Source organism: Myodes glareolus, chromosome 6 (assembly GCF_982192425.1).
Source record: "Myodes glareolus chromosome 6, mMyoGla1.1, whole genome shotgun sequence".
In the NCBI taxonomy this organism is placed as follows: Eukaryota; Metazoa; Chordata; class Mammalia; order Rodentia; family Cricetidae; genus Myodes; species Myodes glareolus.
The window spans coordinates 100,028,327-100,054,688 of record NC_142031.1 but is presented as its reverse complement, the minus strand read 5'-3'; the positions used below and the strand labels follow the sequence as shown (position 1 = coordinate 100,054,688).

Sequence of the window (26,362 nt, the reverse complement as noted above, 5' to 3'; positions counted from 1 at the left end):
TTGTAAGGTGTGGGGACTGTTGTGTGATGTTTTACTCTTTTGGCTTTTTTAGGGGTCCACCACCCAGATCTGCCTCTTGGTTGGTTGTGTCCCATTGAAATTTTAGAACAGTGTGGTCAAGATAATCTATATTGTGTCCCCAGAACCCTTTAGATGGGAAGGAAAAGAGAAAGGGGTGTTGCAAGGACAGGAGACTGGATATGTTTCAGGTACCATGTCTCCCTAACCTCAAATTACCCACCATGCCCAGCAGGTCTGGGTAGCTAATCTGCTGTGGACACAATTTGCATTTGGGACTTACTTCCACCTCTTGGGTACTCACTACCCTTTGTTTTTCACTCTGGCCTTGAATTTGACAATCTTCTGCCTCAGTTTTCTGAGTGCTGGGAGGACTGGTGTTATATAAAAGGATTTTAAACATTAAATTATCCCCAGGTTTGAGCACCTGCTGTGACTCCAATTAGTTTTAAAAATTACAATGAGCCCTCTTTTATTTCTAACATAATGGGTGGGATTTCCTTTGTGCTAGGAATATGATTAACAGTCATCTACACTGTAACACTAGGGACTTTTAGGAGTTTTACCATGTTTCTCTTGGGCTTTTGATTTTCTTTCACCATCTAGTCTTTTCTTCTTCCCTGGGACAAACGGGCGTACAGATAGACAACTAAAACATTTTTGGTCACAGTCTCTTGTTATAAGGTCTCTCCTTCATGAGACTCATACTGTTGTGCCCAGATTACAACCCCCCAGGGAGGCCCAGACTGTAATAAGCAAGGTTTAATCAGCGTAATACAAACATGTTTGGAACCCCTGTCTACTGACCCCGTTATAGCGAGGTAGAGAGAGGAGTTGTATCTCCTCTGTGGGTTAGGCTTTTAAAGGCATAACTACAAAGAGGCTTTGAAGCTGCTTTGGCACGGGTACAAGGACTTTTGCTCCCTCCCATTCTGCTAAGTCAGCTTTTTCCTCGTTCTTAGAGCAAGACCACTGTTCTTGAGTTAGGCCATTTTATCAGCCTGTACTAGGTGGCTGGCTGGGCTGAGCTAAGTGACTGAAGAGAAGGCCACTATCTTCCTGGGAAAACATTGTGTTGGAAATTTCTTCTCGTCCCTTTGAGAATAAGGGGTGAAGGTCCTCCATTACTACTTGCCTCTACTCAAATCCCTCACTATCAATTACTCAGTTACACTTGAGTCACAAATACCCCTCTCTTTTTTCATCCTTTTCGCATTCAGTGAAGACTCAGCCTGAACTGTTCCTTCCATGGTTATTTCAAGGGCAGTATTCATCCTTTCAAATGTTACCCCAGTTTTTACCTAATATTTTCTAGAACATAATGACCGTTAAAATTTTTTTTTCTTCTTAGTCAATAAGATAGAAGGCTAACCTCATAATCTTGACAGGTTTGTGACCCTATGACCCTAGGCTTGGGATCCCACCTCGTTGCGCCTCTGGAGACACAAACTTTGCCCCTCCCGGGTCCTACCCGTCAACTCTCCCTGCTCCCTACACTCCCCCTCATTTGTCCAAAGCCCCTACTTGGCAGCTACAGCAACTAAAAAAACCCCACAGAGTCTGATGTCTAGACGCCATTCTGAGCCCACAGAACGCGGCCCAGCAGGTATGGGGATTCCAGCCAATCGTAGCCCTAAACGCAACGAGGCCGGATCATCTGACCAATCGCAGTTCTAAATGGAGAGAGGGCGTATTCTCCGGCCAATCGCAGCTCGGAGTGCCGCGAATCTCCGGCTTGTAGGCGTCTCCGTGGAGCGGTGGGCGGGGCTCAGAAAAGATGGCGGCGCCCGCAGATCCGGCTGAGCCCCAAGCCTCCCGGGCTCCTGAGCTTCCCGTGTGTCTCTTGGTGTTGGGAATGGCGGGATCCGGGAAAACTACTTTTGTACAGGTGACGTGCACTGCGCGGAAGCGGTAGTATCGCTCGGCAGGCTGCCCGTGGCCAGGGAGGAAGTTGTCTGGGAGTTGGAGGGTCTGGGCGCGTAGTTTTCTGGGGTCTTGCCTGTGACTCCCGAAGCCTCGAACCCTAGCCTGGGTCCCTTAAGGCAACCTTCTGTAACTTTAGGGCATGCTTGGTGCCACTGAAATTGTCTCGCTGTAAATTAACAGCTTTTCTGAAGGCCCGAGGTTCAAGAGTAGGGGGATATAATGCCAGTTTTGCATGAGGAGTTGGGTGTTCTTTCGACTGACCACGTTCTAAGTTCTGACTATCCAGTGAAAATGAAATCGACAGTTAATGTTTTCATTTTCACGGAGTTAATGTTTAGTAAAGGAGATAGGAAAAAAGACCTTTACAGGGACATTCAAAGTTAGTGGAGAGGTGATGGAGGGCCGAGGAGGCCTGGTAGGTCTGTAGTCGAGCTAGATGGCTTGAGAGTTCAGTGTAATCGGTGGAGGGGAGAATGAAATTGCTACAGATTTTATAGGCTTGGCAGTAAAGTAATGGGACTTCTTTGGTCCTTGTCCTAGCGTTTATCACCACCCTCCAACCCTCTCCCGTTTTTCTTTTTTTTTTTTTTTTTTTGCAGAGGCTCACAGGACACCTCCACAAGAAAAGACTCCCCGCTTTATGTCATCAACCTGGACCCAGCTGTGCATGAAGTCCCCTTTCCCGCCAATATTGGTGAGTGCCTTCAGTTTTCATTTTTTTCTGAACTAACTCACTATCTTCTTTTTCTTTTTTTTCCTATGGACTTGCCCGAGATACACAACAGGTTTCTCCTTGTTGAGACTTAGCCCTCTCTTTATTCTAACAATTCCTAAGTTTGTATCATTTCCATTCACCCCATTTCTCTTTTGTCCTTAGTATGTGAAACTCTTGTAATTCATTTGTGAAGAAGTGACATCAAGTCTATTAAAAAACAACACATAAATCATTTAGTTTCTTTTGTCAGAGTGTAGTAATAGTTTATAGGTTCTGATATAATTCACTCTGATCAGTAGGAAGGACCTTTCCATTCCCAAAGTTGTGTGGTGTGTGTGTGGGGGGGTGTTAAAAATAGGCGTTCTGTCTTGAAAAACCATTTTGTGTGTGTGTGTGTGTGTGTGTGTGTGTGTGTGTGTGTGTGCTGCACTGAGCAGGGTTTCTGACTGACTATCAGAAAGATTATGTATGGGTGTTATCTAAGGGAGTCTGAGGCAGAATATTGAGAGGTCGGGGTCAGTGAGACCTTCATAGCCAAACCCTGCTTGTGTTTTTGTTTTTTAAAGAGAGAAAAAGTGGGGGTGAGTGGTAGACTCATTTGATCCAGGGACAGGGTTCTTGCTGGGCTCAGGCTTCCTGATCCCTGGCCATAACTGTCACTTGTTAATCTTTTTAAACTTCTTATACCCAAAATATGCAATTTAAGGAGGGTGGGAAGATCTTGTTTTAAGAATCATAAGTCATTTTCGGAAGATTTTACAAAAACTTTCCTATTGAAACTTGAGGGTAAAATTGTAATATTGGTCATCTTCAGACTGGTGGGTAGGTTTCTTCTCATTCATTGATTTTTGTTTTATGTGTGTGGATGTTTTACCTGCTTCTGTGCACCATGGTATGTGCCTGGTTCCTTCAGAGTCCAGGGGAGGGTGCTAGAACCCCTGAAACGGGACTTGGAGATATTTGTGAGCTGGGAACTGAATCTGGGTCCCGTGTAAGAGCCTGAAGTGCTCTTAATCACTGAACCAGCTCTCCAGCCCCTGGTGGGTAGGTTGCCTTTATTATCAGGCCGTAGTTTTTGGTTTGAGGCTTTTTGTTTGTTTTGTTTTTGCCCCGTGCATGTGCCCACTTCCATTGAAATTCTCTAAAATGTTTAATCTTGTTTCAGACAATAGCTATCATAATTAAGAACTTCTAGCCTAACTTTTTTGTTTGTTTGAGGCAGGGTCTCTCTATGTAGTCCTGCTGTCCTGAAACTCACTTTGTAAACCAAGCTGGTTTCAGACTCACAGAGATCTGCTTGACTCTGCCTCATGAGTGCTGGGATTAAAAGTGTGCACCATCACACCCAGGAGCCTAACATTCTTAACAGGATACTCAGTGGTTCTCTTAGTCAGGAAGGAAGCCACTGTAAGTGGAGAAAGGTATAAGAAAATGCCGGTTAAGAAGCCTAAGTCAGTTATGGTGAGACTCTCTGCCACCTCAGCTCCCAGGAGGCTGAGGCAGGAGAATCGCTCAGAGTTTGAGGATAGCTTGGGCTACATGGAAAGTTCAAAGACAGTCTGGACAACTGAGACCATGCCTCAGAAAATAAACCATTCTCTCTCTTTTCCCCTCAGATATTCGTGACACAGTGAAGTATAAAGAAGTCATGAAGCAGTATTATTTTCCTCTTCTGCCAGGGACTGACTGGTTCCTGCAGAATTGCTCCCCACTTTGAGGGAGTGGTTTTCCTGTCAAACTGTGAAATACACAAGTAGAACACTCAGCTTCCTTTAAATCATCATATTAGAAAGATGTCAGATAAATAAGATGAATGTGGGAGAGATCAGAGATTCCCAGCAATACTTCCCTGCCATTTGATTTCAGTTTCTTAGCATGCTCAGACCACAGGGATTGTAATTAGAGATCAGTAAATGAGTGACCACTTGGTAGCTGCCGGGGTCCAGTGAAATGATGTTGCCTTGGGTGAGATAGTCATTGATAACTATGAATTTGACCTGGAAACTCAAGAAAAATACGATGAGTTGAATTAATTCCTATGGATTGATTTCTGCATGGCATGTGGCTCACTGTAAGTAACTTTAGGTAGCTTAGTTAGTGAGGCTCAGTAAAGAGTGTTACATGTAGCTCTGACTGGCTCGAAATCCACAGAGATCTGCCTCAGCCTCCTGAATGCTGGGATTGAAGGTGTTGAGCTACCATGTCTGGCTCCGTAGATGATTTTAATAACTGACGCCAGCAGTCTGTCACTGTTTGACACGTGTGTCCTCACTAAATTTTGGCCATTCTGTTGTCTTTATCTTGTATGACCATCTCTAAAATGATAGAGGAACAAGGAGGACCTTGCTAGTAAATAATTCTTGTAACACTAAGGTCATATGGTTGTCAAAGACTGGGTTGGCAGTACCCATTAATTGAACACTAATACTGTTATATATTGAAAATAGTGTCAAGATTGAACATAATGCTGTTGGATGAATGACAATCTAGGTATGAACTATATAATCTCACCTGTGCAGTTTAAATCCTTAACTGAATGCTCAGATATGGACTTGGGCCAAATGGTGGCATAGTGACCTCACTCAATCTCTTTGCTACCAGATTTGATCAGGTAAGGCTTCCTTTACGTTTATAGGCATGGCACTGTAAAACCTGACTCTTGTGTGCTCTCGTCTGATCACAGGATAAGCAGGGCCGCTAAAGTGGAGACATAGTGAAAATAAGCAGGCATTTTGGTAGACAACAGCCTCTAAGTGTGGTAGCTTCGCATTTAATATTTGTGAGAACAAAACAAAATCCAAGAGACCTGGGTTCTTTCTCTGGCCTGCTATCAGCTTATGGTGGTACTGAGGTACGGGGCGCTGCGGTTAGCTACAGCAAGGGACGGTGAAATAATACACTTTTTTCTTGTAATGAGTATTTGCCATCCTCTGCTTTGTCTGTCACTCCCATGAGAGTGGCTTATAATCATTGCATTTTACTCTGATTCTGCTACTTGAGACATTAACATTTGACAACAGCCAGCAGTGTGGTTTGTACCAGAATTCCCAGCTCAGGAGGCTGAACGGCCTGGAGTCCACAGTGTGCCTGGATAACACAGTTTGACCTGGCTCTTTAAAACACACAGTTGTGGCCAGTGTGCCAGGGACCCTGACTTCTCAGTGACAGAGCTGCCACTTTGGCTCTGCTTCCTTGAGTCCCTTGCTTGGTGTCCTTGGGTTGTGCTTTGTGATGCTGATTTAACATGGGCCACCCTGGAGGGTGACCTCTGGTGTTGTGTTGGAATCAGATCCTGTTACAATTGACTTCTTTTTCTTCTAGGTGATGAAATTTATCGAGAAGGCCCAGAACACATTCAAGTAGGTGGTCTCAATGCCTACTCATTTCCTGCCTGTCATTGACACATTTCTAGACTTTGAGAGGATCTGGAGAGCCTTGACCTCTAAAACTCTTAACTGAGACAAGTTGTTAGAAATGCAAACAAAGGGGACAAGAAAATTGTTGAAATGACATTTAATACAGAGGATTACTCCCAGTTACGGTGACACCCTCCCCCCAACACTTCTCTTCGTTTTACATGACTTTTGGAGAAACACTTAATTCTTTCTCCTTTCTCAGATTAAGGGAAGAAGACATTTGCTCATCATTTGAGGGAACACAGTCTACCATGATGGGGAAGGCATCATTTCTCATTAACTATTATTAAATTTTGATATGTTTACCTTTTCTAAGGGAGAAAGATAATTTACTGTTTTATAAAAAAAACAAAAAAGGAGACAAGCTCATTATAAAGAATTCACTAGGACAGCTGGGGTTACACAGAGAAATCCTGTCTCAAAGAAAAAGAATCTCCATGGGTCAGGGAGATGGCTCAGCAGGCAAAGACACTTGCCACCAAACCAGAGTCCGATTCCTGGGACCCAGGTAGGGAAGCAGAGAACTATGAGTTGACCTCTGGCCCCCATATGCTTGCTGTAGCTCTATACTTTCACATGTAAACTAAATAAATTTAATAGAAAAATTATTTTAAAAGAATACATAATATTTGAAACATGAAACTCATTCTCAGTCCCAGTACCAATTACTGTTGTTCAGGGATTGACATTTCACCTATTCTATGCATAAAGTCTTACAAAGATGGGATTGTAATTGAGGTCGATCTTTGTTTTCATTAGAAAAAATAACAAGGGCTGGATAGATGACTCAGCTGTTAAAGGTTAGGCTCACTATCAGAAATATAAGAAAAAATAATAAGACAGGTTTTTTTTGTTGTTGTTTTGGTTTGGTTTTTTGAGACAGGGTTTCTCTGTGTAGCCCTGGCTGTCCTGGAACTTGTTATGTAGGCTGGCATTGAACTCAGAGATCCACCTGCTGCCTCCTGAGTGCTGGGATTAAAGGCGTGCACCATCACCAAAACAGGTTTTTGGAGATCACATTCTGTGAAGTTTTCTTTTTTTAAATATATTTTATTATATTTACATACTGGTGCATGGATCATGATTGCTTAATTTCACACAGCCCTGCCGCCACCATTAGCAGTCACTCCTTAATTTCCCTATCTGTTTCCCTGGTGCCTGTCCTGTGTTTATTTGCTGACTTTGTTACTGCTTTATTTCCGTGTGGCTTGGACCCAGGATGTTGAACACCTTAAGCCCATGTACAGCCTTTTTTCTACACTGACTTATACCCCATCCCCAAGTTTGCCTGTTTCTAAAGGTATATTTATTAAGGTAGATCTTACACGCCCTCCATTCCTCATCCTTGTCCTTAAGAATCAGGATGGTTCCCCAGAGAGTGTCATTCTGGTTTTCCTCATGTCCCCTTGGTAGTGCAGTGTTCCTGTAATCATCACAGTTTTCTCCGATTCTTTACAGCAGCTTGGCTGTGCTGTCTCTTCTCAGTAGCATGAATCTTGAACCTGGAGCGAGCTTTGGGAATATGTAACTTTCGGGCACGATAGGACTGTTTGGCAATGTGCAGAGGTTATTGCTATCTTGGATCTGCAGACATTGAGCTTTCTCTGTGATGGGAAATATTCAGAATTGCCCGAGTATAACACCCTTTAATGGTCTCCTTGACCCAGGTATGTCTTGATTGACACACCCGGAAAGATTGAAGTATTCACCTGGTCAGCTTCTGGGACAGTCATCACTGAGGCCCTGGTGAGTGTTCTGGGTCTTGTTCATGAGAGCATCTGGAGAGTTAGCTCAGCCTCTGTTTGCTGCCTGGGGCTGAGTGTGAGATGGAGAGGCGGGGCTCTGCACACCTGGTCAACACTTGTTCTCTCTTGGCAAGAAGGGAGGAAGAGCATGGAAGCAGGTAATGAGCCCTCTGATTAAGACTTTACTTATTCTGTGTTATAGGCATCCTCATTTCCCACAGTGGTCATCTACGTCATGGATACATCACGAAGTACCAACCCAGTGACCTTCATGTCCAATATGTTGTATGCATGCAGGTAACCGATGCTTGGTAGACATGGTCTTTTGTCAGCTGTGAGGCCTCTTCCTCTTTCTACTTTTTAGTTTTTAAAGACATTACTTATTTACATGTGTGTGGGCTTGTACGAGAGTGTGTCTAACACGTGTGCAGGAGCCTGTGGAGGCTAGAAGAGGTGGTCAGATCTTTTCAAAGTGTAATTACAGGCAGTTGTGAGTCACTATGTCGGTGGTGGGAACTGAACCTGGGTCCTCTGTAAAAATAGTAAATGTTCTTAACTGCTGAGCCATCTCTCCAGCCCTATTACACTGATTTCTTTACCTACATGCCTGTACATGTTAGAACTACAAAATGCTTCAGTGTCTGCGCAGACTGGTCTCCCTTGTACTCTTTCCCCTCCCTGGCTCTTCTCACATGCACTTCCTCATCAGCTTCTCTGGCTTCCCAGAAAGTTCGGCATTTGTGTTGAGGTTCGCTTGTGCTTCTTAAATAGTTCAGGAAGAACCGACATGACTGGTGTTACCTCTTCCTCCTCGAGCAGGAAGAATTTTTGTATTTGGCAGTTCTTGTGTCTTTCTGGAATGTTATCCTGAGTATATTTTGCATATTTCTTGTTGCATTATGCAGTGGATTTTATTTTCTTTATTAAGAGTTACTGTTTTAAACTGCTTGGTCTTCCAACGGGCGTGGGTTTGTGTTGTGTTCTGTATTTCACTCTTTTATCCTGCTACCTTAGTCTTTGTCCTTCCCGCCTTTCTTTGCTTCCTTTCCTCCTGTTTGCCCGTTTCCTTCCTTCTTCCTGTTACTCTGTCATTGGCCCTCAGAGGGAATGTCTAGGATGCACACCCCTGAGGCTGCAGCAATGGCTCGGCAGTTAAGTGCAGCTCTTGCAGAGAACTGGGGCGTAATTCCCAGCACCCACATGATGCTCATGACCACCTACCTACTCCAGTTCCAGGTGATCCAACACTCTTTTTTGACCTCCATGGGCACCAGGCTTACATGTGGTTCATAAACATACATGTAGGGAAAACACTCATACACATAAAAGTAATAAGTCTAAAATATATATGTCCCACCTCCTTGAGAGGCAAGATGATGGACTGCCCACAAAAAGCAGAGTGGAAATTTGTTGTGGGACCCAGAAACCAAATAGATGGACTTTATTTTTTAATATATAAATTCTGCTTGGTGTATTTATTGTGTCAAAAAAAATTATATACTTGAGTTTTTTTTCTCCATATAGCAACAGTTTTTTCTTGGGGTACCTTATTAAGAGAAAAAAGCTTCTATTTGTGACCTTTGTTCGCTTGTGTTCATCAGAGCACAGCACAGGGGAACCTGGCTGCAGAGCCAGCGACACAAATGCTTCCGTGCCACCAGACACCCTCCCCATCTGTGTGTGAGTGCACACCAAGGTCCTCTAGAGTCACAGGTGTTCATTCTCCTGCTGCAGCATCCAGATGGGAAGGAGAGTTTCCATGGATGATTTGGGGAACATCCCTCAGATATCTGCATAATTCTTAGTTGGGTGTGGAAGGAGGCATTCACTGTTAGCGTCTTCAGTCATCATTGCTGTGTAGATCATAGGCCCGAGATTTTCGTTTTTCTCCCCTTGAGCCTTGGTCTCACTGTACAGTTCTGGCTGTCCTGGAACTTTGTTCAGTAGATAGGGCTGCCCTAGAACTCATGGAGATCTGCCTGCTTCTGCTTCCCAAGTGCTGGGATTAAAGATATTCACCACCACTCCTGGTTGGCCACTGAGATCTGTTTCCCTCCCTGTTACTGCCTTCAGCCTGTCTTACAACCCTCCCCAGCTGAACTCCTCAGTCTCACAGTCACTTGAACGTTGGTCAGTGGTCACACCCTCCTGTAGGTTTAGGTCCCACTCAGTTTCGGGATCAGACTTACTTCTCATTCTTAGGGCTTAGTCCTTACTCACTGAGTATGGAATTTTGCCTCTAGTGGTATTTTGGTTTTGTTTTTTGTTTTTGTTTTTTGTTTTTCAAGACAGAGTTTCTTTGTAGCTTTGGAGCCTGTCCTGGAACTAGCTCTTGTAGACCAGGCTGGGCTCGAACTCACCGAGATCTGCCTGCCCGGCCTCCCGAGTGCCGGGATTAAAGGTGTGCACCACCACTGCCCGGCTAGTAGTATATTTGATTTCCCTTTTTTACCCCCCCCTTCCATTGCTTGAAAGTTGCCACAGCTGCTCTATTCCATATTATTTCAACCTTTTTCTCCAGTCTCCCCCTGACCTGCATCCTCCCTAGAAGCGTCTGCATTATTTGAACTATTGCCAGTTTGCAGCCTTATGTTCCTTTATCTCTCATTGGAAAAACCAGTTTCTTCCAGTCTGTAAGCTCGTGAGGCAGAGTGCTGGGGTTTCAGGGATACAATTCTTAGGTTTTCCTCGGTGGAACCAATCGTAGAAGTTGTATAGGTGACAAGTGAAGTTCTGATATTAGAAGACTCAGCTCCTTCTTTTCCATTCGTCAAGAGTACTTTCATGCTGCCAGTGAATCGTGAAAAGTGCTCTTGATGAACAGAAACCAAGGCATGTCTGTACTGGTTAGTGTTTTAACCCTAGACAGCCTGTCTCCTGCACTGGACCCTTGTGACTTGATCCTGACGCGAGGAACCTTGGATGAAGAGGACGAGGAAGCCGAGAGTGACACTGATGACATTGACCACAGAGGTGAGAGGTGGTGGGCGGAGACTTGAAGATCCTGAGCCTGTGATCAGTGGCAGGAATAGGAGGTGGCAAAGCTTATGGTGCCAGCGAAGTTTCCTATGTGGAGGGTTCTGGTCTTGCTGCATGTTTTCATTTCATCCCCTTGCTGTGACAGAACAGCCTGACAGAAGGCAATTTAGAGGAGAAAGGGTTTATTTCAAAATTCCACGTTCTGTCACTATGGAGAAGTCAAGGCAGGGACTTCAAACGCTGGTTCTGTCGCATCCACAGTCAGGAGCAGAGAGCAGTACCTGTGTACAGCTCCACCTGAGTGTATGCGATCAGCTTGGTTTCCACTGATACAGCTCAGCACTGCCGTCTAGGAACGGGCTACACACAGTGGGCAACCCCAGTGCCATGCCTTTTATGTCTTGTAACTGCTGACTCGACCTGCAGGTGCCACTGTTCTGGCTGTTACTGCTGTTTTGGTTAATTGATGATAAGGGTGTACCCCAGGACCTCTTGCTTGCTAAAAGCATGTGCTACTGAGCTACATCCTGAGTCATTAATATTGGGTTTTTTTTTAAAGATATATTTATTTTTACTTTATGTATGTGAGAGTCTTGTCTGCATGTCTGTGTATGCACTCTGTGAATGCCTGGTCCCCACAGGGGTCAGAAATCCCCTGGAATTGGAGGTTCGTGGCTGCTGGGTACAAAACTGGGGCCTATGCAAGAGCAACAAATGCTCTTAGCCACTGAATCCCCTCTCCAGCCCTGACTGTTCTGTTTGTTTTGAGTGTTTAACAGTCAAGTTTGGTGGTTCCCTACTTTATTCCTAGCTCTTGGGTGGCTGAAGCAGTAGGTAAATCTACAATGGATATTTTTTTGTCTCTTGCCTACCTGAGTAGAGCTCATTGTTATTATTTATGAAAGGGATGTTTTCTTTACTTAGATGCCGCATGTTTGGAGGGTGTGAGTCCTTAATGCCATAAAATAGTTTTAGCCAGGTGTTATGGCACATGCCTGTAACCTCAATGGTAGAAACCGAGGCAGGAGGACTATGGGTTCCAGGCCAGCTTGGGATCTATAGTGAGTCCCTGTCTTGAAAACGTGAAAAATAATTTTAAAATGGGGTTTCTGTCGGGTGAGTAACAGGCTTGCTGATTGGCTTGTCATCCCGAGGGTTTTCAAAGAATCATCCTTCCCTCGTACAGTTACAGAGGAAAGCCGCGAAGAGCCAGCCTTTCAGAACTTCATGCAAGAATCAATGGCACAACACTGGAAGAGAAACAAATAGACCATCCCACTTGTTGCTGGAAGTCGAACGTACTGGGTCTCCACACAGAGAAGCCCTTCCTGTGAGTCAGGGCTGCAGTCAAGAGCAGGATAGTAGCTTCTTTGAGGGTTCCAGATTGAGATGAAGTCGGTGAAGGTGGAGCTGGCAGGTGGGTGCCCGTCCTTGGTCAGCTTCTCCTGGTATTTATGCAAGGAAGTGTCTTTTCACTGCTCTGGAAGCTGACAATCGTTCAGCCTGAGACTTCAAGCTGCATTGTTTGAACTCAAGTCTTTTGCTGCTGATTGGACAAGGAGAACTTCGATCTTGGAGACAACTTTGGACCTTGGCTAGGCTGGATCTGTGGCCTCAGCTCTTTAGCACTGTGCTCTTGACTCTGCATCTGTTCTCTAAGCAGAATGGGAGGGGAGAATGAGCTTGAACCGAGGGACAGCGCGTTGCCCTTGGCAGCCAGTGCTGAAGTGAGGTGTGCTTGCACAAGACGTGTAACACGTTATAAAGAATCCTGTTTGAATGGTGACTTGGATAAAGTTTTCAACTTTAACTCTGTGTCATGATTTCAGATTAGAAATTGTGTGATCACTAATAGATGTTACAACTGAGCTTTAAAGGCAGACCTGGTCGGCTGTAAGCTGTAGTTTAATTTCCCAGATGCATTCGCCTAACCAGGTCCCCAAACCTGTCCTGTTTATATTGTCCTTAGAACAATATAAAGCATTGCTTGTGACCGCAGGGTTTGGCTAGGTATCCACCCAATAATCCATAACTAGAAGGGCTTACCTTGGTTCTCAGAGTGTAGTCTGTGGAACAAAAGGAAGGTCAGCAGCCAGGAGAGTCTTAGCGACACCTCTCCAATGAGCTTCACCAGAGTGGGGAGCTCAACAGGCCGCTCAGGAAGTCCTGCAGGTGGCCTGGTGTGCTCTGCCTTCACAGCATTGCCCCAGCTCAGCCTGAGTCCCAGTCGTCACAACTTGCCTTTCAGACTCGGTGCCTGTTCTCTAGTATTATTTTAAAGCAACATAGAATTTTATCTTACCATTTATTATTCAATATTCCATACCTCTAAAAATATGAGCTTTTTCTTTCTTTTTTCAAAGCTTAAATCTTCTCTGCCCAACATCATGACATTGCGGTGCACTTCTTTAATCCCAGCACTCGGGAGGCAGAGGCAGGTGGATCTCTGAGTTCAAGACCTGTCAGAACTGCATAGTGAGACCCTTTCTTAAAACAGGAAGAGAAAAAGGACCCACCCTTGTGTGTATCTCAAACCACCTCTGCACCTGAGTGCTGCCTCTATAGGGCGGGGCCACCATACTTGCCTGACCTATGTAAGGGGAAACCGTTTGCAAAGCAAAGCTCTGAACACACTCTGCTCTTCTCCATGGCGCCTCCCTCTCCTGCCGTCAGCTCTGCAAGCGGCTTGTCTTCATCTCACTGTGCTCAATGTTTTCTAAGTGAGCTAAAAACTTTACATACACGAGCTGCCTGCTGGCCACTTCATTCTGGAAAGTGAGGATCGAAATAGAATAGATTTTTAAGAATGTTAAAGATTAATTTCCAAATTCACATATATATATATACACATACATACACACACACACATATTTTGGAGACAGGTTTCTCTGTAGCTTTGGAGCCTGTTCTGGAACTCGCTCTGTAGACCAGGCTGGCCTCGAACTCACAGAGATCCTCCTGTCTCTGCCTCCTGAGTGCTGGGATTAAAGGCGTGTGCCACCACTGCCAGGCCACAAGTTTATAAATATTTTAAGTAAGTTATAACTTAAGCAGGAGGATTGCAGGAAGCTGGTTTAGGGTACATGATGTGACTGTCTTTGAAAACCCTGGAACTAACTGGGCAGTGGTGGTGCATGCCCTTAATCCCAGCACTTTGGAGGCAGAGGCAGGTGGAACTCTGTGAGTTCAAGGCCATCCTGGTCTAGGGAGTGAGTTCCAGGACAGCCAGAGTGTTTCACAGAGAAACCCTGCCTCAAAAAGCCAAAAAAAAAAAAGAAACAAAACGAAAACCTGGAATGGAGAGTATGCCAACCTGACGCCATGTGTTCGGTCCCTGGAGCCGTGTGCAGGAAGGAGAGAACTGACTGCACACGGCTGTCTCTGGCCTCCCCATACATGCCCCCTCACATACCATGCGCTAACATAAATGCACATAGTAAATCCTGAAACATTCTGAGACGGAAACACACGTCATTGGGTCTAAACTTGCTGTTTGAGCTCGGCCTTCACTGGTGCTTATAGCAGTGGGCATCAGCTAATGCAGAAACCCGGAACTGGACAGAGTGAGTGATGGTGAAGCGCTCATTAGGACATCTCTGTTCCCTTCTCCCTGCTCAGGGAACCTTGAATAAGGGGTGAGAAGAATTTCAGAACCACTGGATGGGAGATGTACAGAAAAAGCTACCTTCTGGACGTAATGTAGCCATTGCACTCACAAACTGCACAGGACAGGCCTGCCAGCATTCACTGTGATGCCAGGGCACCCGTGAGCCCCCGCCCCTCCCAGGGCCTGTTGGCAAAGAATGGTTGTTGAGGGAGGGTGGTGCAAACCTTTCCTCAGTGAGACAGCTGCTGCTAAGTTGCTCTTATTCCAGTAAGTTCTCACCCATGCTTGAGGCAACTCTGGGTCACACAAGACATGAAAGGAGCTGTGTGTGTGGTGGGGGAGACGATTGTGGGGGAAGGATGAGGAATGGGACTTTTTTGAAAGAGGGAAATATTTATTATGTACATGTATGGAATGGTCAGAGAATTTTATAAAGAGTTGGGATAACTCAAATGACTTTTTTAAAAAATAATTTATTTGTGTTTGTGTCCCGGCATGCACCACGGCATGTAAAGGACAACTTGGAGTTCTCTTCTTGCAGCAGGTGGGTACCGGGGATCGAACTCAAGTTGCATTAAGTTGTCTTCATCCACTGAGCCATCTCTCTGGCTCCTCAAATGTGTTTTTAAAGAACAAAGAACCTGAAACAAACCAAAGGCTGCCCACCTAGCAACTGCAGCAGGGCCCTGTCTGTATTCTTCACAGGAAATGAGCACGGGGGAAATGCATGAAAGTCTGTCAGTAGAAAGCATACTAAAAGTGAAAAGGATGAGGCTGGATGGAATGATCTAGAAAAGGAAGACTTGTGGGGAAAGAGCAGTTTGCATAAAGATAATGGCTGTCACCACAGGGCTCTCATTTTGTGAGAGGCTTGAGCAGCAGAAATGGCTTGGAAACTTGCCTGCTGAGCTCCGTTATGTTTAACTATCTCCTGTATTACTGCTGGATCCCAGTGACGTGACTTGTTCCAAAATAAATGAATGAAGGTCTGACATCTATAATGCCGTATATTTGTGACGCTATGCAAGCTTTGACATTTAAGCATTAAGCAATCTCAGCTTCACACCTCTGCAGGGAGCATCAAAGTGACCTGATTCTTCTCAACCCTGCCAGAGAGATGGCTGAGAGAAGCTAGGAAAAGTGTGTTGTCCCACAGTAAAATAACAGCTGGGACAGTGCTTTGGTCTGATTACTGCCAGCATCACAATCCATCTGTGACAGTGGCTTACTTAGCTGTTCTGAAAAAGTACAAACAATGCCAAAGTGAAATGTAACTAGGTTAAGAACCTTTTCTCCAAAATTCGGAAAGCCCACTGAATTTAAAAATAAGAATCCAGCGGGGCATAGATAGTGTGTGCCTTTAGTCCCAGCACTCAGGAGGCAGGCGGATCTCTATGAGTTCAAGGCCAGCCTGGTCTAGAAGAGCTAGTTCCAGGACAGGCTCCAAAGCTACAGAGAAATCCTGTCTCGAAAAACAAAAACACCAAACAGACAAACAAACAAACAAAAACCCCCAAAAAACAGCCAATCACTACTTATAGAGACAATCTAAACAACACTTTCTGCTGATACAGGTCCGGACTGGAAGTGTCCTTTTGAAGCTAAATCTTCCTCTTCTTGCAGCGCTGGTTGAAAACGGGGGAGGACCCCATGAGGCTATCAGTGGAGTGGGAACCATAGCTGCTGTCCGAGTCCTCAGGGCTCTGAGGGATGCCAGCTTCACTCATGCCTGACATTGGTTCCTCAAAGACATCACTGCCCAACACACCATGCCCAGACACATTGCCTTCTTCACTTTCTTGAGGCTCCATTTTCACATGAGCCAGGTTCCAAAGAGGAGAAGCATTTACCTCTGCACCTAGAAATGAAGGCAAAGAGTATGAGCCCTGGGCCGAGCCAAATAGAGCAACTGAATCTCCCATTCAGGGCTGACTAGTCCTTTGTGTTGCTTGCTTCTCTTTCTGGTTTTTTGAGACAGGGTTTCTCTGTGTTGCTTTGGTGTCTGTCCTGGAACTAGCTCAAACTAGTTCAAACTAGGTGGTCTCAAACTCAGAGAGATCTGCCTGCCCCTGCCACCCAAGTGCTGGGATTAAAGGTGTGCACCACCACAACCCAGTTCCTTTGCACTGTATTCATCGCTGTTCTACACCTGGATTAAGGATATCTATGGTTCAAAATGTCAGTCCCAAGTTACCAACTTCTTTCATCTTTCTCTCCTTCACCTTACCCACGCCCACTGGAAAGATTATGTTTAAAGGCAGATATAGTTACAGGCCTTACTCAGCTAGTTTATTCTGTCCTTCTCCCCCTCCACACCCCCTCTGTGTGTGTGTATTATACAAATAAACCTGTAGGTATGTGTGCCCATCTATATGGAGAAGCCAGAGAAGAGTGCTGGTATCTTCTATCGCTCTCTTACTGCATTGACCCGGAAACTCACTATTTTTGCAAGACTGGCTGGCCAGTAAGCTTTTAGGATCATCTGTCTCCATTTCCCAATAACGGGATTACAAGCACACATAGCCAGGACCTTTTACATGGGTGCTGGGGATTTGAACTCAGGTCCTCGTGCTTGCACAGCAAGTTCTCTTACCCACTGAGCCATCTCTCTAGCTCCTTTTCCTTCCTTTTATGAGGCTGTCTTATTTTTCTGTCTTTTATTAGAGGATCCTCTGGGCCTCTCCTACATTTTGAAGACTATGATCACTACTTGATGCTGACATCAGTTTTCTGCTTGTCTCTCCTGACAAGAGACATGGTCCTTGATGTCCCCTACTGTAAAACTCTAGGATAACTCTGAAGTCATTTCTAACAACTCTGAGGCCATTTCTGAGGCCTCTCAGCAGTAGTGCTACCCCTCCCCTGGGAACCAAGGACCTAACAACTTCACATGCAAGTACTGGAATGTTGGGGATTTTCCACCCCCCTGTGTCCTTGTGGATGTTCTCCAGATAGAACTCAGTTATTGAGATTGGGGCAAGATAACCCTTAGATGTTGACTCAGTCCCTGGGAAGGGGTCAAAGTAACCCTCAAATGTTTCCTCTTACATCACCTGATCAGGCAACCGACCTCCAGTCCAGGCTCAGACCAATCATCATTAATAGCCCTTTGAATCAGCGAATCCTAATAGTTGGAAAAACAATCCCCAGATTCCCCCCTTTGTTTCTGTGGCTTTTTGCTTTAAAAGTAGCCTATACCAGCTATTTGAGGTCTTTTGGCTTCTCGAATGCTGAAAGACCCTGTCGTGACAGAACTAATAAAATCCTCATGCTTTTCCATCAACTGTGGTGGTCTCTTGGGGCAACTCCTCCTCGGTGACTGGACTCTAGGGTCCAACACTACCTCTCTGTACTCAGGTAGTGCAGCTCTGCTCTTAACTGTGACTTCTTCCTTGGCGACGCCTCCCTTCAGCACGCTTAACACTGGCCTAATTCTGTTTGGGTCACATCTGAAGATTTGATACTTAAATTTCTTACACATTTATGTTTGTAAACAAGTAAGTATCCAAATGAATTTGCAATTTAACTGACTCAGGCAGTGAAGCAGGCAGTGTGTGGGGTAGTAATCCTAGCACAAGGGAGGCTGAAGCAGGAGGTCTTGAATTTCAGATCAACCTAGACTATATGGCAAGATCCTGTCTCAACAACTAAACAAACAAATAAACATATAATTCCCTAAAAATGAAAAAGTGATGAACAGTTGTCCAGGTTCCTAATGTCATCACAGCTATAACCTACAAGAGACCAGCCTATTCAAACCAGGCAGAACAATTTCAAAAGATTTATTTATTTACTATGTACACAGTGTTCAGCCTCCATGTATACCTGCAGGCCAGAAGAGGGCATCATATCTCATTACAGATGGCTGTGAGCCACCAAGTGGTTGCTGGGAATTGAACTCAGGACCTCCGGAAGAGCAGTCAGTGTTCTTAACCTCTGAGCCATCTCTCCAGCCCTGGTCTGCAATTTCTTAGACAACTTCTGTCAAGGAAACACGGCTACTTAACCAGAGTGTATCCTAAGCATTTACCACAGCTCTGTCTGTCCCAGCAACCTCCGTTCTGCCCATGCCAGCTTTTCTCCTACTCTGAGTATGATTCTAAGATGTCATTAACTGCTGAGATGGACAGAACTTGGATCAAAATGAATACACTTTGTTCCTTACTTGAAGCTTGTGGCGAAGCCTCCACCTCCAGGTTGGATGAGAAGCGCTCACTCTGAGCTCCCAGGACCCCAATGGGTAAGGACTGGTCTCCAGAAGCAAGGTCAGCCTCCAGCTCCTCACTGACAGGGAACGTGATGTCACTCACAGGCTCCTCCTTGATCTTCACAGGCTTAGTGTCTTCTGTGGCCTTCTCAGGATTGACAATCCTTTCATATTCTTCAGACAGCTGCTTGCTAATCTGTTGGCAAACAAGAATTAATTCTCCAAGGATATTTCAGAAGGAGATTGGATAGTCAACTGGTGGTACCCAACGAGAACCCAGCAGAGTACAAGTTAATACATGAGGTGTACTTTTGTTTATTTTTCTTTCCTTCTGGTGTGTGCATGTATATGTACATGTATATATGCATGTGTGTGTGTGCATGTGTGTGTGTGCATGTGTGTGTGTGTGTATGTCTGTGTTACTTGCACACTTGAGTGCATGTGTATGGAGGTCAAAGAGTCAGTTCTGTTGTCTTTCCTCAGGTGCTTCCACTTTTTTGAGAAAGCGAGCTCCAGGAATCCCCATGTCCGCCTTGCATCTCATGAGCCCTGGGAATATGAATCAGGTCCTCATGCTTTTGAGGCAAACACTTTACTAACTGAGCCAGCCTGAAAGATGAATTTTAAAACTTCTGCTGCTAGGACTGGGCGTGCAGCTCAGTGGGAGTGCATGCTTACGGTGTGCAAGGCCAGGCATCCCAAGCACCACAAAGCAACAAGAACAACTTCCACTGGCAATGGGTTGGGTCAGAGTTTATGATACAGACATACAAAGGAAAATGTGTCAGAAAATGTTTTGATCATTAATTAAAAGTTACATAAGGCAAATAAGATCTGAGACAGAATACTGCATTTCTGCCTATAAAAATAAACAATTATTTGACCATTGCAACACAAACCTGGAATTCTACCTCTTAGGAGGTTGAAAAGGGTGAAGAGTAAAGCCAACCTGCACAGTGGAATCCTGTCGCACAATAGAAACCTCTCAGACAAGTGACATAGGCAAACACTGAGTGAAGCAGCGATCTGGACCCTAAGCAAAGGCTTTCTGTTAGACGATGAAGGTTCCTAGTCACTCACCCTTCACTCCCGCCCCACTTCTTTTTGGTTTTTCGAGACAGGGTTTCTCTGTAGCTTTGGAGCCTGTCCTGGCACTCGCTCTGTAGACCAGGCTGGCCTCGAACTCACAGAGATCCACTGCCTCTGCCTTCTGAGTGCTGGGATTAAAGGCGTGTGCCACCACTGCCAAGCTCCTGGTCAATCTTAAGTGGAGAATTGAAACTGCCTAACCCTCAGGAAGTGGAGAGATGTTTGTGCTCTGCTCTACCCTCAGGCGCCCTTCCAGGACTCCTTGGGTCTTCAGTTTCAGCCCGCAGGGACGTCTGAATTGCTGTGGCTATTACTTGCTTGCCTGCTTTTGTTCTCATGACTACTGTAAGCTCACAAGCGTTTACCCACCTGTAAACTACAGTCTCCCACAATGCCTGACTCATAGTAAGTCTTCAGTAAATACTTGTTGAGGAAGAGTGTCTACGACTCCAGATACCTGTGTATGTCTTCCAGAGACAGAAGCAATGAGTGGGGCTGTCCACTGACTGAAAGAGGCCCTGACATCTCACTACATCAGTGTGAGGACAGAGAAACAACAGGCCATGAGAAAGTGGGTTACGTTCCCTGTGCGCTACGCTCCAGAACACATGTTGTAGACCCTGCCAAACATTCCCAGACTATGACACCTTTGCCGACTGCCCCAGGGTCACCTCACCTGTAGCATGTAAGTGTGATAGTCCTTGATGCGGTGCTGCCAGAACTCCTGCAGGGAGAGCACGCTGCCAATCCCCACTTCATGGAACACCTGCTCCATGACATCAGGGAAAGGGGTCTGTCCCAGCCTGGCCTCCCGGTCTACAGCAAAGCGCAGCAACTTGGTGAACTTGAGGCAGTACTCATGTGCTACGTCAGTTAGGGTCTCTAGGACACTTTCGTTAGCACACTCAAAGCCCGCATGGGCCAACATTGTGGCCACCGCTTGGTAGAGGAGTTGCCGACAGGAATGCCAGCTGAGTTCAGTCACTGGTTCTCCTTTTCCGCTGAAAGTGGAGACATGGCGGCGTTACTTGTGTACTTGCCAAGGGGGACCAACCTGTCTCACTGGGGGCTCTACAGTTCCAGAAATCCTTGGCCCTGTTGTGGGTAAACAGTCAGCTTCATCCTGCTCTTCTTAGGGCATGAGCCCCCCCAGTTACACAGATGGAACAGGCCATGCATGTCTAAAATAAACAGTACAGGAGAATGGCAAAGGTATCAGATCCCTGGGGATTGGAGTTACACAGCTGTGAGCCAGCCATACAGGTGCTAGGAATAGCATCTGTTTCCTCTGTAAGAGCAACGAGTGTTCTTACCCAGGTGTAACCCCTCCAACCTCTCTCAACATTTATTGGCCTTCTGCCTTCCTCTGGCAAGGGAATTATTTTGTAAATAAAAATAAAGCAGAGAAGAAAATCCCTGCTCCTTTGTTGAAGTCGCCGTGCTCTGTAGAAGTGGGGGCCTGAAGAGCCACTCACGCATTTACCTATGCTCTGCTCACAGCAACACTGCATGCTATGGACAGCCGAAAAGAAGACAGCAACTGACTTTTTATAACATGTCCATGGCCAGTCTATCTGGGCCAAAGGTTAAAAGCATCAGAAGTGCCTATTAAAGCACTAATTACTATCACTTAATGTGAGCAATATATGGACTTTTGTTTTCTCCTTTGTAGTGCTTGTGCACCCACGGCCTGCACAAGCCAGCAGTGCTCTACACTGAGCAACATCGATAGTCTACATAGACTTCTTTAATGAAAAATGATGTCTTGGCACCTTGTAGCTGGTATTATATGTATAAAACAAACTAGCTTCAAATTGTGTGTGTGTGTGTGTGTGTGTGTGTGTGTGTGTGTAGAGGCTTGATACATGTATATGTGTGCACAATGCTTGTGGGCCTGTGGTGACATTCCTATTGGCTTTTGAGACAGGGTCTCTCAATGCAACCTGCAACTTGCTGATTAGGCTATGGTTCGCTGATTAGGCTAGGCTGGCCAGCCAGCAAGTGCCAGGGATCCTCCTCTCTCTGCCTTCCTCACACTGGGATTACAATCCTGTACCACTGTGCCCAGCTTTTTAACTGGGTTATCAAACTCAGGTTCTCATGGTAAGCATTTTACTGACTGAGCAGCCTCCTTGGCTACGGCCTTGTATTTTAAGGCAGGGTCTCTCCTTGGCCTTTAGCTCACCAAGTGGGCTTGCTGATTGGCTAAGAGAGTCTCAGAGATGTTTGTCTCTGTTTTCCCAGTGCTGGCTTTTAAATATGGGTTCTGGGGACAGAACACGAGGTCAACCAGTTGCCCCAGTCCCTGGGTATGGTCACCATTCTCCTTAACAATTAAAATAGGAACTTGACAAAAAAAATTATAAAATTGTAGTAATACCATGAATTTAATACAGTGAACAACAATAATTTGTTGAATTACCCCTCAAGAAATGAGAATGTGGTCCTTACTGTAACAGGCTGTCTTCTTCCCTATTGCTAGGCCACGGCTCCACCACCGAGCAGTATCCCCAGTCTCTTTTTACCTTTCGTGTTATCAGTGTATTATTTCACTTCTAGTAAAATATCTGGCATTAATAGGCACTTAATAAATGCCTACTGTATTAAAAAATTGAAAAAAATACGGACTCTAGATTCTCAGGATTTGGATTAACATTTGAAACAGCCCACTAATGACGTGAGTCATGTCAGGCAAGTCAATCACTCCCACCCTCAGTTTCCTCATATAGAAGTGGAAATGCTCCTATAAGCTTAACAGGATCACTGGTGGGGAGGGGATCTCGTTTAAGAAAAAGACAACATAGCAGTGCTTTGTCTTACCGGTAAAAGTCACTCTCTGGGTCACTGTGCCGGATCTGGAATGGTGCATTGGGATTTTTACAGTCTAAAGGCTGGAGGTCATCAGGGAGAGGAGGTGACCCAGGGCAGGAGGGAAGAGGTTCACTCTCCTCAGCCTTCACGCCGTGTGTCTGCTGCTGATTCTGGGTCTGAGCGGTGGCAATGAGGCTGCGAAGGCGTCGGTTGTGCTGGATCAACTGGATGGTGTGGATGGTGAGGCTGCACGGCTCTGAGGGGATGTCCAGCATGGTCGGGGGTTTGGGCTTGCTGGCCGAGGGCTGGTGCAGGGGTGGGTCATGGACTTCCACCAGGCGGAACTCCCGCGGGAGCAGATCAAAGGAACTTCGGTTGGTCTGTCCCGATGGGATGGGTATCTCTCCCCAGTATCTCAACATTTTAGGGCACACAGAGAAGAGCTCCCAGGTTTAATGTAGTTGATACCCTATAGGAAATGTGTTTAAGTCTTTGGCAGTTGTAGGTCATAGGCTTCTCTGGTAAAAAAATATGAAGTCCACGCAGTTCTTACATAAAAAGCAAGTTAAGATCAATTTGAAATCGGTGTTGGCAAAACTCTAGAGGAAGGATGTTCTCCTTGAAGAAATTAAGAGAAAAATAATTGTCAGAAGCCAATCACATAATGACAATTCCTCTTGGACTGAAGGACAAAAGAATACAGTCATTAGTAGATGAACAGTAGTGATTTCTTACCAGAATACACACCATGCCTAATTCTAAACACTTTACAAAGCGTGAAACTTAAATGAGAGGTCTAGAGTATTTCCCGAGTATTTTGACACAATTGTGCTAGATTAATAGGAAAAAGAGTAGCATTAAAAATACTAACGGACAGGCAGACGCAGTAGCACAGCTTTTAACACCAGAAGGCAGATTTCTGAGTTCGAGGCCAGCCCAGTCTAATGGAGTGAGATCCAGGACAGCCAGGGCTACACAGAGAGACATCATCTTAAAAACAAAACAAACAAATACTAATAGATGGTTCTTATGCTGTGCCATGCCTGAGTATATTTTCATTCATCCTGGTGGGAGCATTCATGAACATTTAATCTAGCCTTATGCTTTTCAATTCTAACACATATATGAGAGAATAAAAGAGATTTCTTTGTGTGTGCATGCACACGGAGGCTGGAGATGAGCCCTGGGTGTCGCTTCTCAGGTAGCATCTCTCACTGGAACCTAGGCTTGCTGATCATTCCAGACCAGTGAGCTCCAGGGACCCGCCTGCTTCTGCCTCCCCAGAACTAAGTTTATAAGCACATGCGACCACACATGGGTTCTTCTTCTTCTTTTTTCTTTTTTTCAAAGATTTTACTTATTTATCATGTATGCAGTGTTCTGCACGCCAGAAGAGGGCACCAGATCTCATTACAGATGATTGTGAACTACCACGTGGTTGCTGGGAATTGAACTCAGGACCTCTGGAAGAGCAACCAGTGCTCTAAACCTCTGATCCACCTCCAGTCCCCAGACCTGGGTTTTTTATATGGGCTTTGGGGACTGAACTCAGGTCCTCAAGCTTGCAGTGGCAAGTACATTATAGACTGAGCTGTGTCCCCAGACTGAAGCAGAGCGACTTCAGCTGCCTTCTAATGGTGTCCCTTCCTCTAGTCTTCCTCAGAATCTGACCTATCCTTTACACTGCTGCTGGGCTTGCTCCCTTGTTTCCTTTTTATGATACCGAAGCTTGAACACAGGCTAGGCAGGTGTTTCATCAACGAACCACACCTCCAGCATGCTTTTTGTTTTGCTTCTTGGTGTCAGACAAACTCCAGTTGAAGACATCCTGTTGTCTCTTGGAAAAAGTCAGAATGCTGAGCCTTACCGTTCAATGAAGCCTACAATCTGTCTTCCATTTACGTCTCCAGATTCAATGCCTAGATGTCTCTTCAGGTTCAATACACATCAGTTGACTACCAGACATTGTGTGAAGGTTCACGCTCTTTGTCCTGAGGTGAGAAAAACAGAAATAATATATCTTAGTATAGTATCGTCCGGTGACTGCTGCTCTAAAGGCATGGACTCAGTGCCCTGCAGGCACACAGAGGGGTTTCCTACATTAAATGACCTAAGTTCTAACAATATCACACTACTCGGTTTTTTTTCTTTGTAAATTATTTTTTAACATTTACTTACTTTGGTATGAATTTGGGGGTGTGTACGTAGATGTCAGAAGACAGCTGTGAGAGTCAGTTCTCTCCTTCCTTCACGTGGGTTCCAGGGATTGAACCCAGGTTGTTAGGTTTGCTTTTACCAGCTGAGCGATCTAACTGGCCCCCCAGCTCATTTTCTTTGCTAAGATTTTATTTTATTTTTTATCGTTTTGGTTTTTTTGAGACAGGGTTTCTCTGTGTAGTTCTGGAACTCTCTCTGTAGACCAGACTGGGCTTGAACTCACAGAGATCCGCCTGTGGGGATTAAAGGTGTGTACCATCACTGCCTGGTGCCAAAATTTCATTTTTCTTGTGTATGTGTGTGTTTCACATGTATGCAGGCTGCCCAAGGAGACCTGAAGAGGGCCTCAGATCCCGCGGAGCCTGAGGTACAGGCAGTTGTGAGCTGCCCTGACATGGGTAGTAGGAATGGAACTCAGGTCCTATGGAAGAGCAGCAAGCACTGTTAACCACTGAACCAACTCTCCAGCCTCACTACTCAGCTTCTTGAGGAATCAGACATTTTCATAATTGACTCTTGGAGTTGTGTCCTCTGCCACTCTCTACGACCCCCCCGCCCCAGACAGGGTTTCTCTGTGGCTTTGGAGCCTGTCCTGGAACTAGGTCTTGTAGACCATGCTTGGCTCGAACTCACAGAGATCCACCTGCCTCTGCCTCCCGAGTGCTGGGATTAAAGGCGTGCGCCACCACCGCCCAGTATCACTCTCTACATCTTTATCAGACTTGAATTTGTTCTTTAAAATAACTGAAATCATCATCCCCAATATTTCCCCAATTACATCCTTTCTTCATATTCTCACATCGACTTGCATTTATTCCTGAACCTTAGCTTTAATTGACCTAATCACCTGCATTCTCCTACCTGTTATGGCTACCATCTTGGTAGAGTGTCAGGTCATCTGTTAAACAGTTACAACATGAACTACTGTTTAGTTAAACATTTTAACAATCCTGTGAAAAAAGGAACATTACTATTTCCAATTTTTCAGACGTGGAAGCTGTGCTCCAGCGTCATGCCAATGTCATAAATACAAAGGGTGAAAGAAAAAGTTGCTTTCCAAGGCCAGGTTCGTAAAGTGACTGAACATGCTACCTCAATAATTCATTCCAAAAATAATAAGAGACTGGACTAACTAACAAGAAATTGCCTTCTTCCTTAACTTCACAAAAGGAGTAAAAGGGATATCAAGTTTAAGTCCGGAAGGTGCAGGGTCGGGGTTCCGTGATCACGACCAGCAGGCTTAGGCGCCAATCACAGGATCCTGGGAAGTCTGATTTCCCGGAGAGCAGTAAAAGGGGCAACTCTGGACTTGAAACAGATAGCAAATCTCAAACACTCACCGCCGTGTTCCAGGAGCGGTCTACGCAGCTGTCGGACTCTGACAGGTTCGATCGACGACTAGGTGAAGCCTAAGAGGCTAGTTTATTGATTAGTGGTCCAAGCCTCCGGAAGCGCCTTTTTTCAAGCGCCCTATGACACAGGAAGTTATTACCAGTCAGTTGTAACGCCTAAAAATGTCCACATTCTGCCCAACACCACGATAGCGTTCCCCCCCCCACCCCCCACCCCCGGTATTGTGACCCACTAGGGCTATTCACATCTTTACAACTTGGTGCGTCTTCAAAGAGGAAC

At 45.3% G+C, this 26,362-nt stretch overlaps 1 protein-coding gene and 1 pseudogene across 2 annotated transcripts; one reads left to right on the top strand and one right to left on the bottom strand.

Annotated features, from left to right (window-relative positions):
* Positions 1-1,777: 1,777 nt before the first annotated feature.
* Positions 1,778-12,609, top strand: LOC148121916 (GPN-loop GTPase 1-like; annotated as a pseudogene). The gene is made up of 9 exons (XR_015738168.1): positions 1,778-1,906; positions 2,544-2,638; positions 4,276-4,315; positions 5,204-5,270; positions 5,981-6,018; positions 7,743-7,821; positions 8,023-8,117; positions 10,690-10,793; positions 11,986-12,609. The product of XR_015738168.1 is annotated as a GPN-loop GTPase 1-like (transcript).
* A 2,250-nt stretch (positions 12,610-14,859) lies between these two features.
* Supt7l (SPT7 like, STAGA complex subunit gamma) lies at positions 14,860-26,219 on the bottom strand. Its single transcript, XM_087907407.1, has 6 exons — positions 26,071-26,219; positions 24,381-24,504; positions 22,523-23,131; positions 20,379-20,703; positions 18,572-18,809; positions 14,860-16,264 (listed from the first exon to the last, which is right to left on the bottom strand). The coding sequence occupies exons 3-6, from the start codon at positions 22,933-22,935 to the stop codon at positions 16,008-16,010; spliced, it is 1,233 nt and encodes a 410-aa protein (XP_087763533.1). The 5' UTR covers positions 22,936-23,131; positions 24,381-24,504; positions 26,071-26,219; the 3' UTR covers positions 14,860-16,007.
* Between the last annotated feature and the right edge of the window lie 143 nt (positions 26,220-26,362).

Coding starts and splice junctions, on each gene's coding strand:
- Supt7l (XM_087907407.1), bottom strand. CDS start 22,935: ATGTTGAGATACTGGGGAGAGATACCCATCCCATCGGGACAGACCAAC. Junction 20,704..22,522: donor CCAGAGAGTGACTTTTACCG/GTAAGACAAAGC, acceptor CTCCACTTTCAG/CGGAAAAGGAGAACCAGTGA. Junction 18,810..20,378: donor ATCACACTTACATGCTACAG/GTGAGGTGACCC, acceptor GTTTGCCAACAG/ATTAGCAAGCAGCTGTCTGA.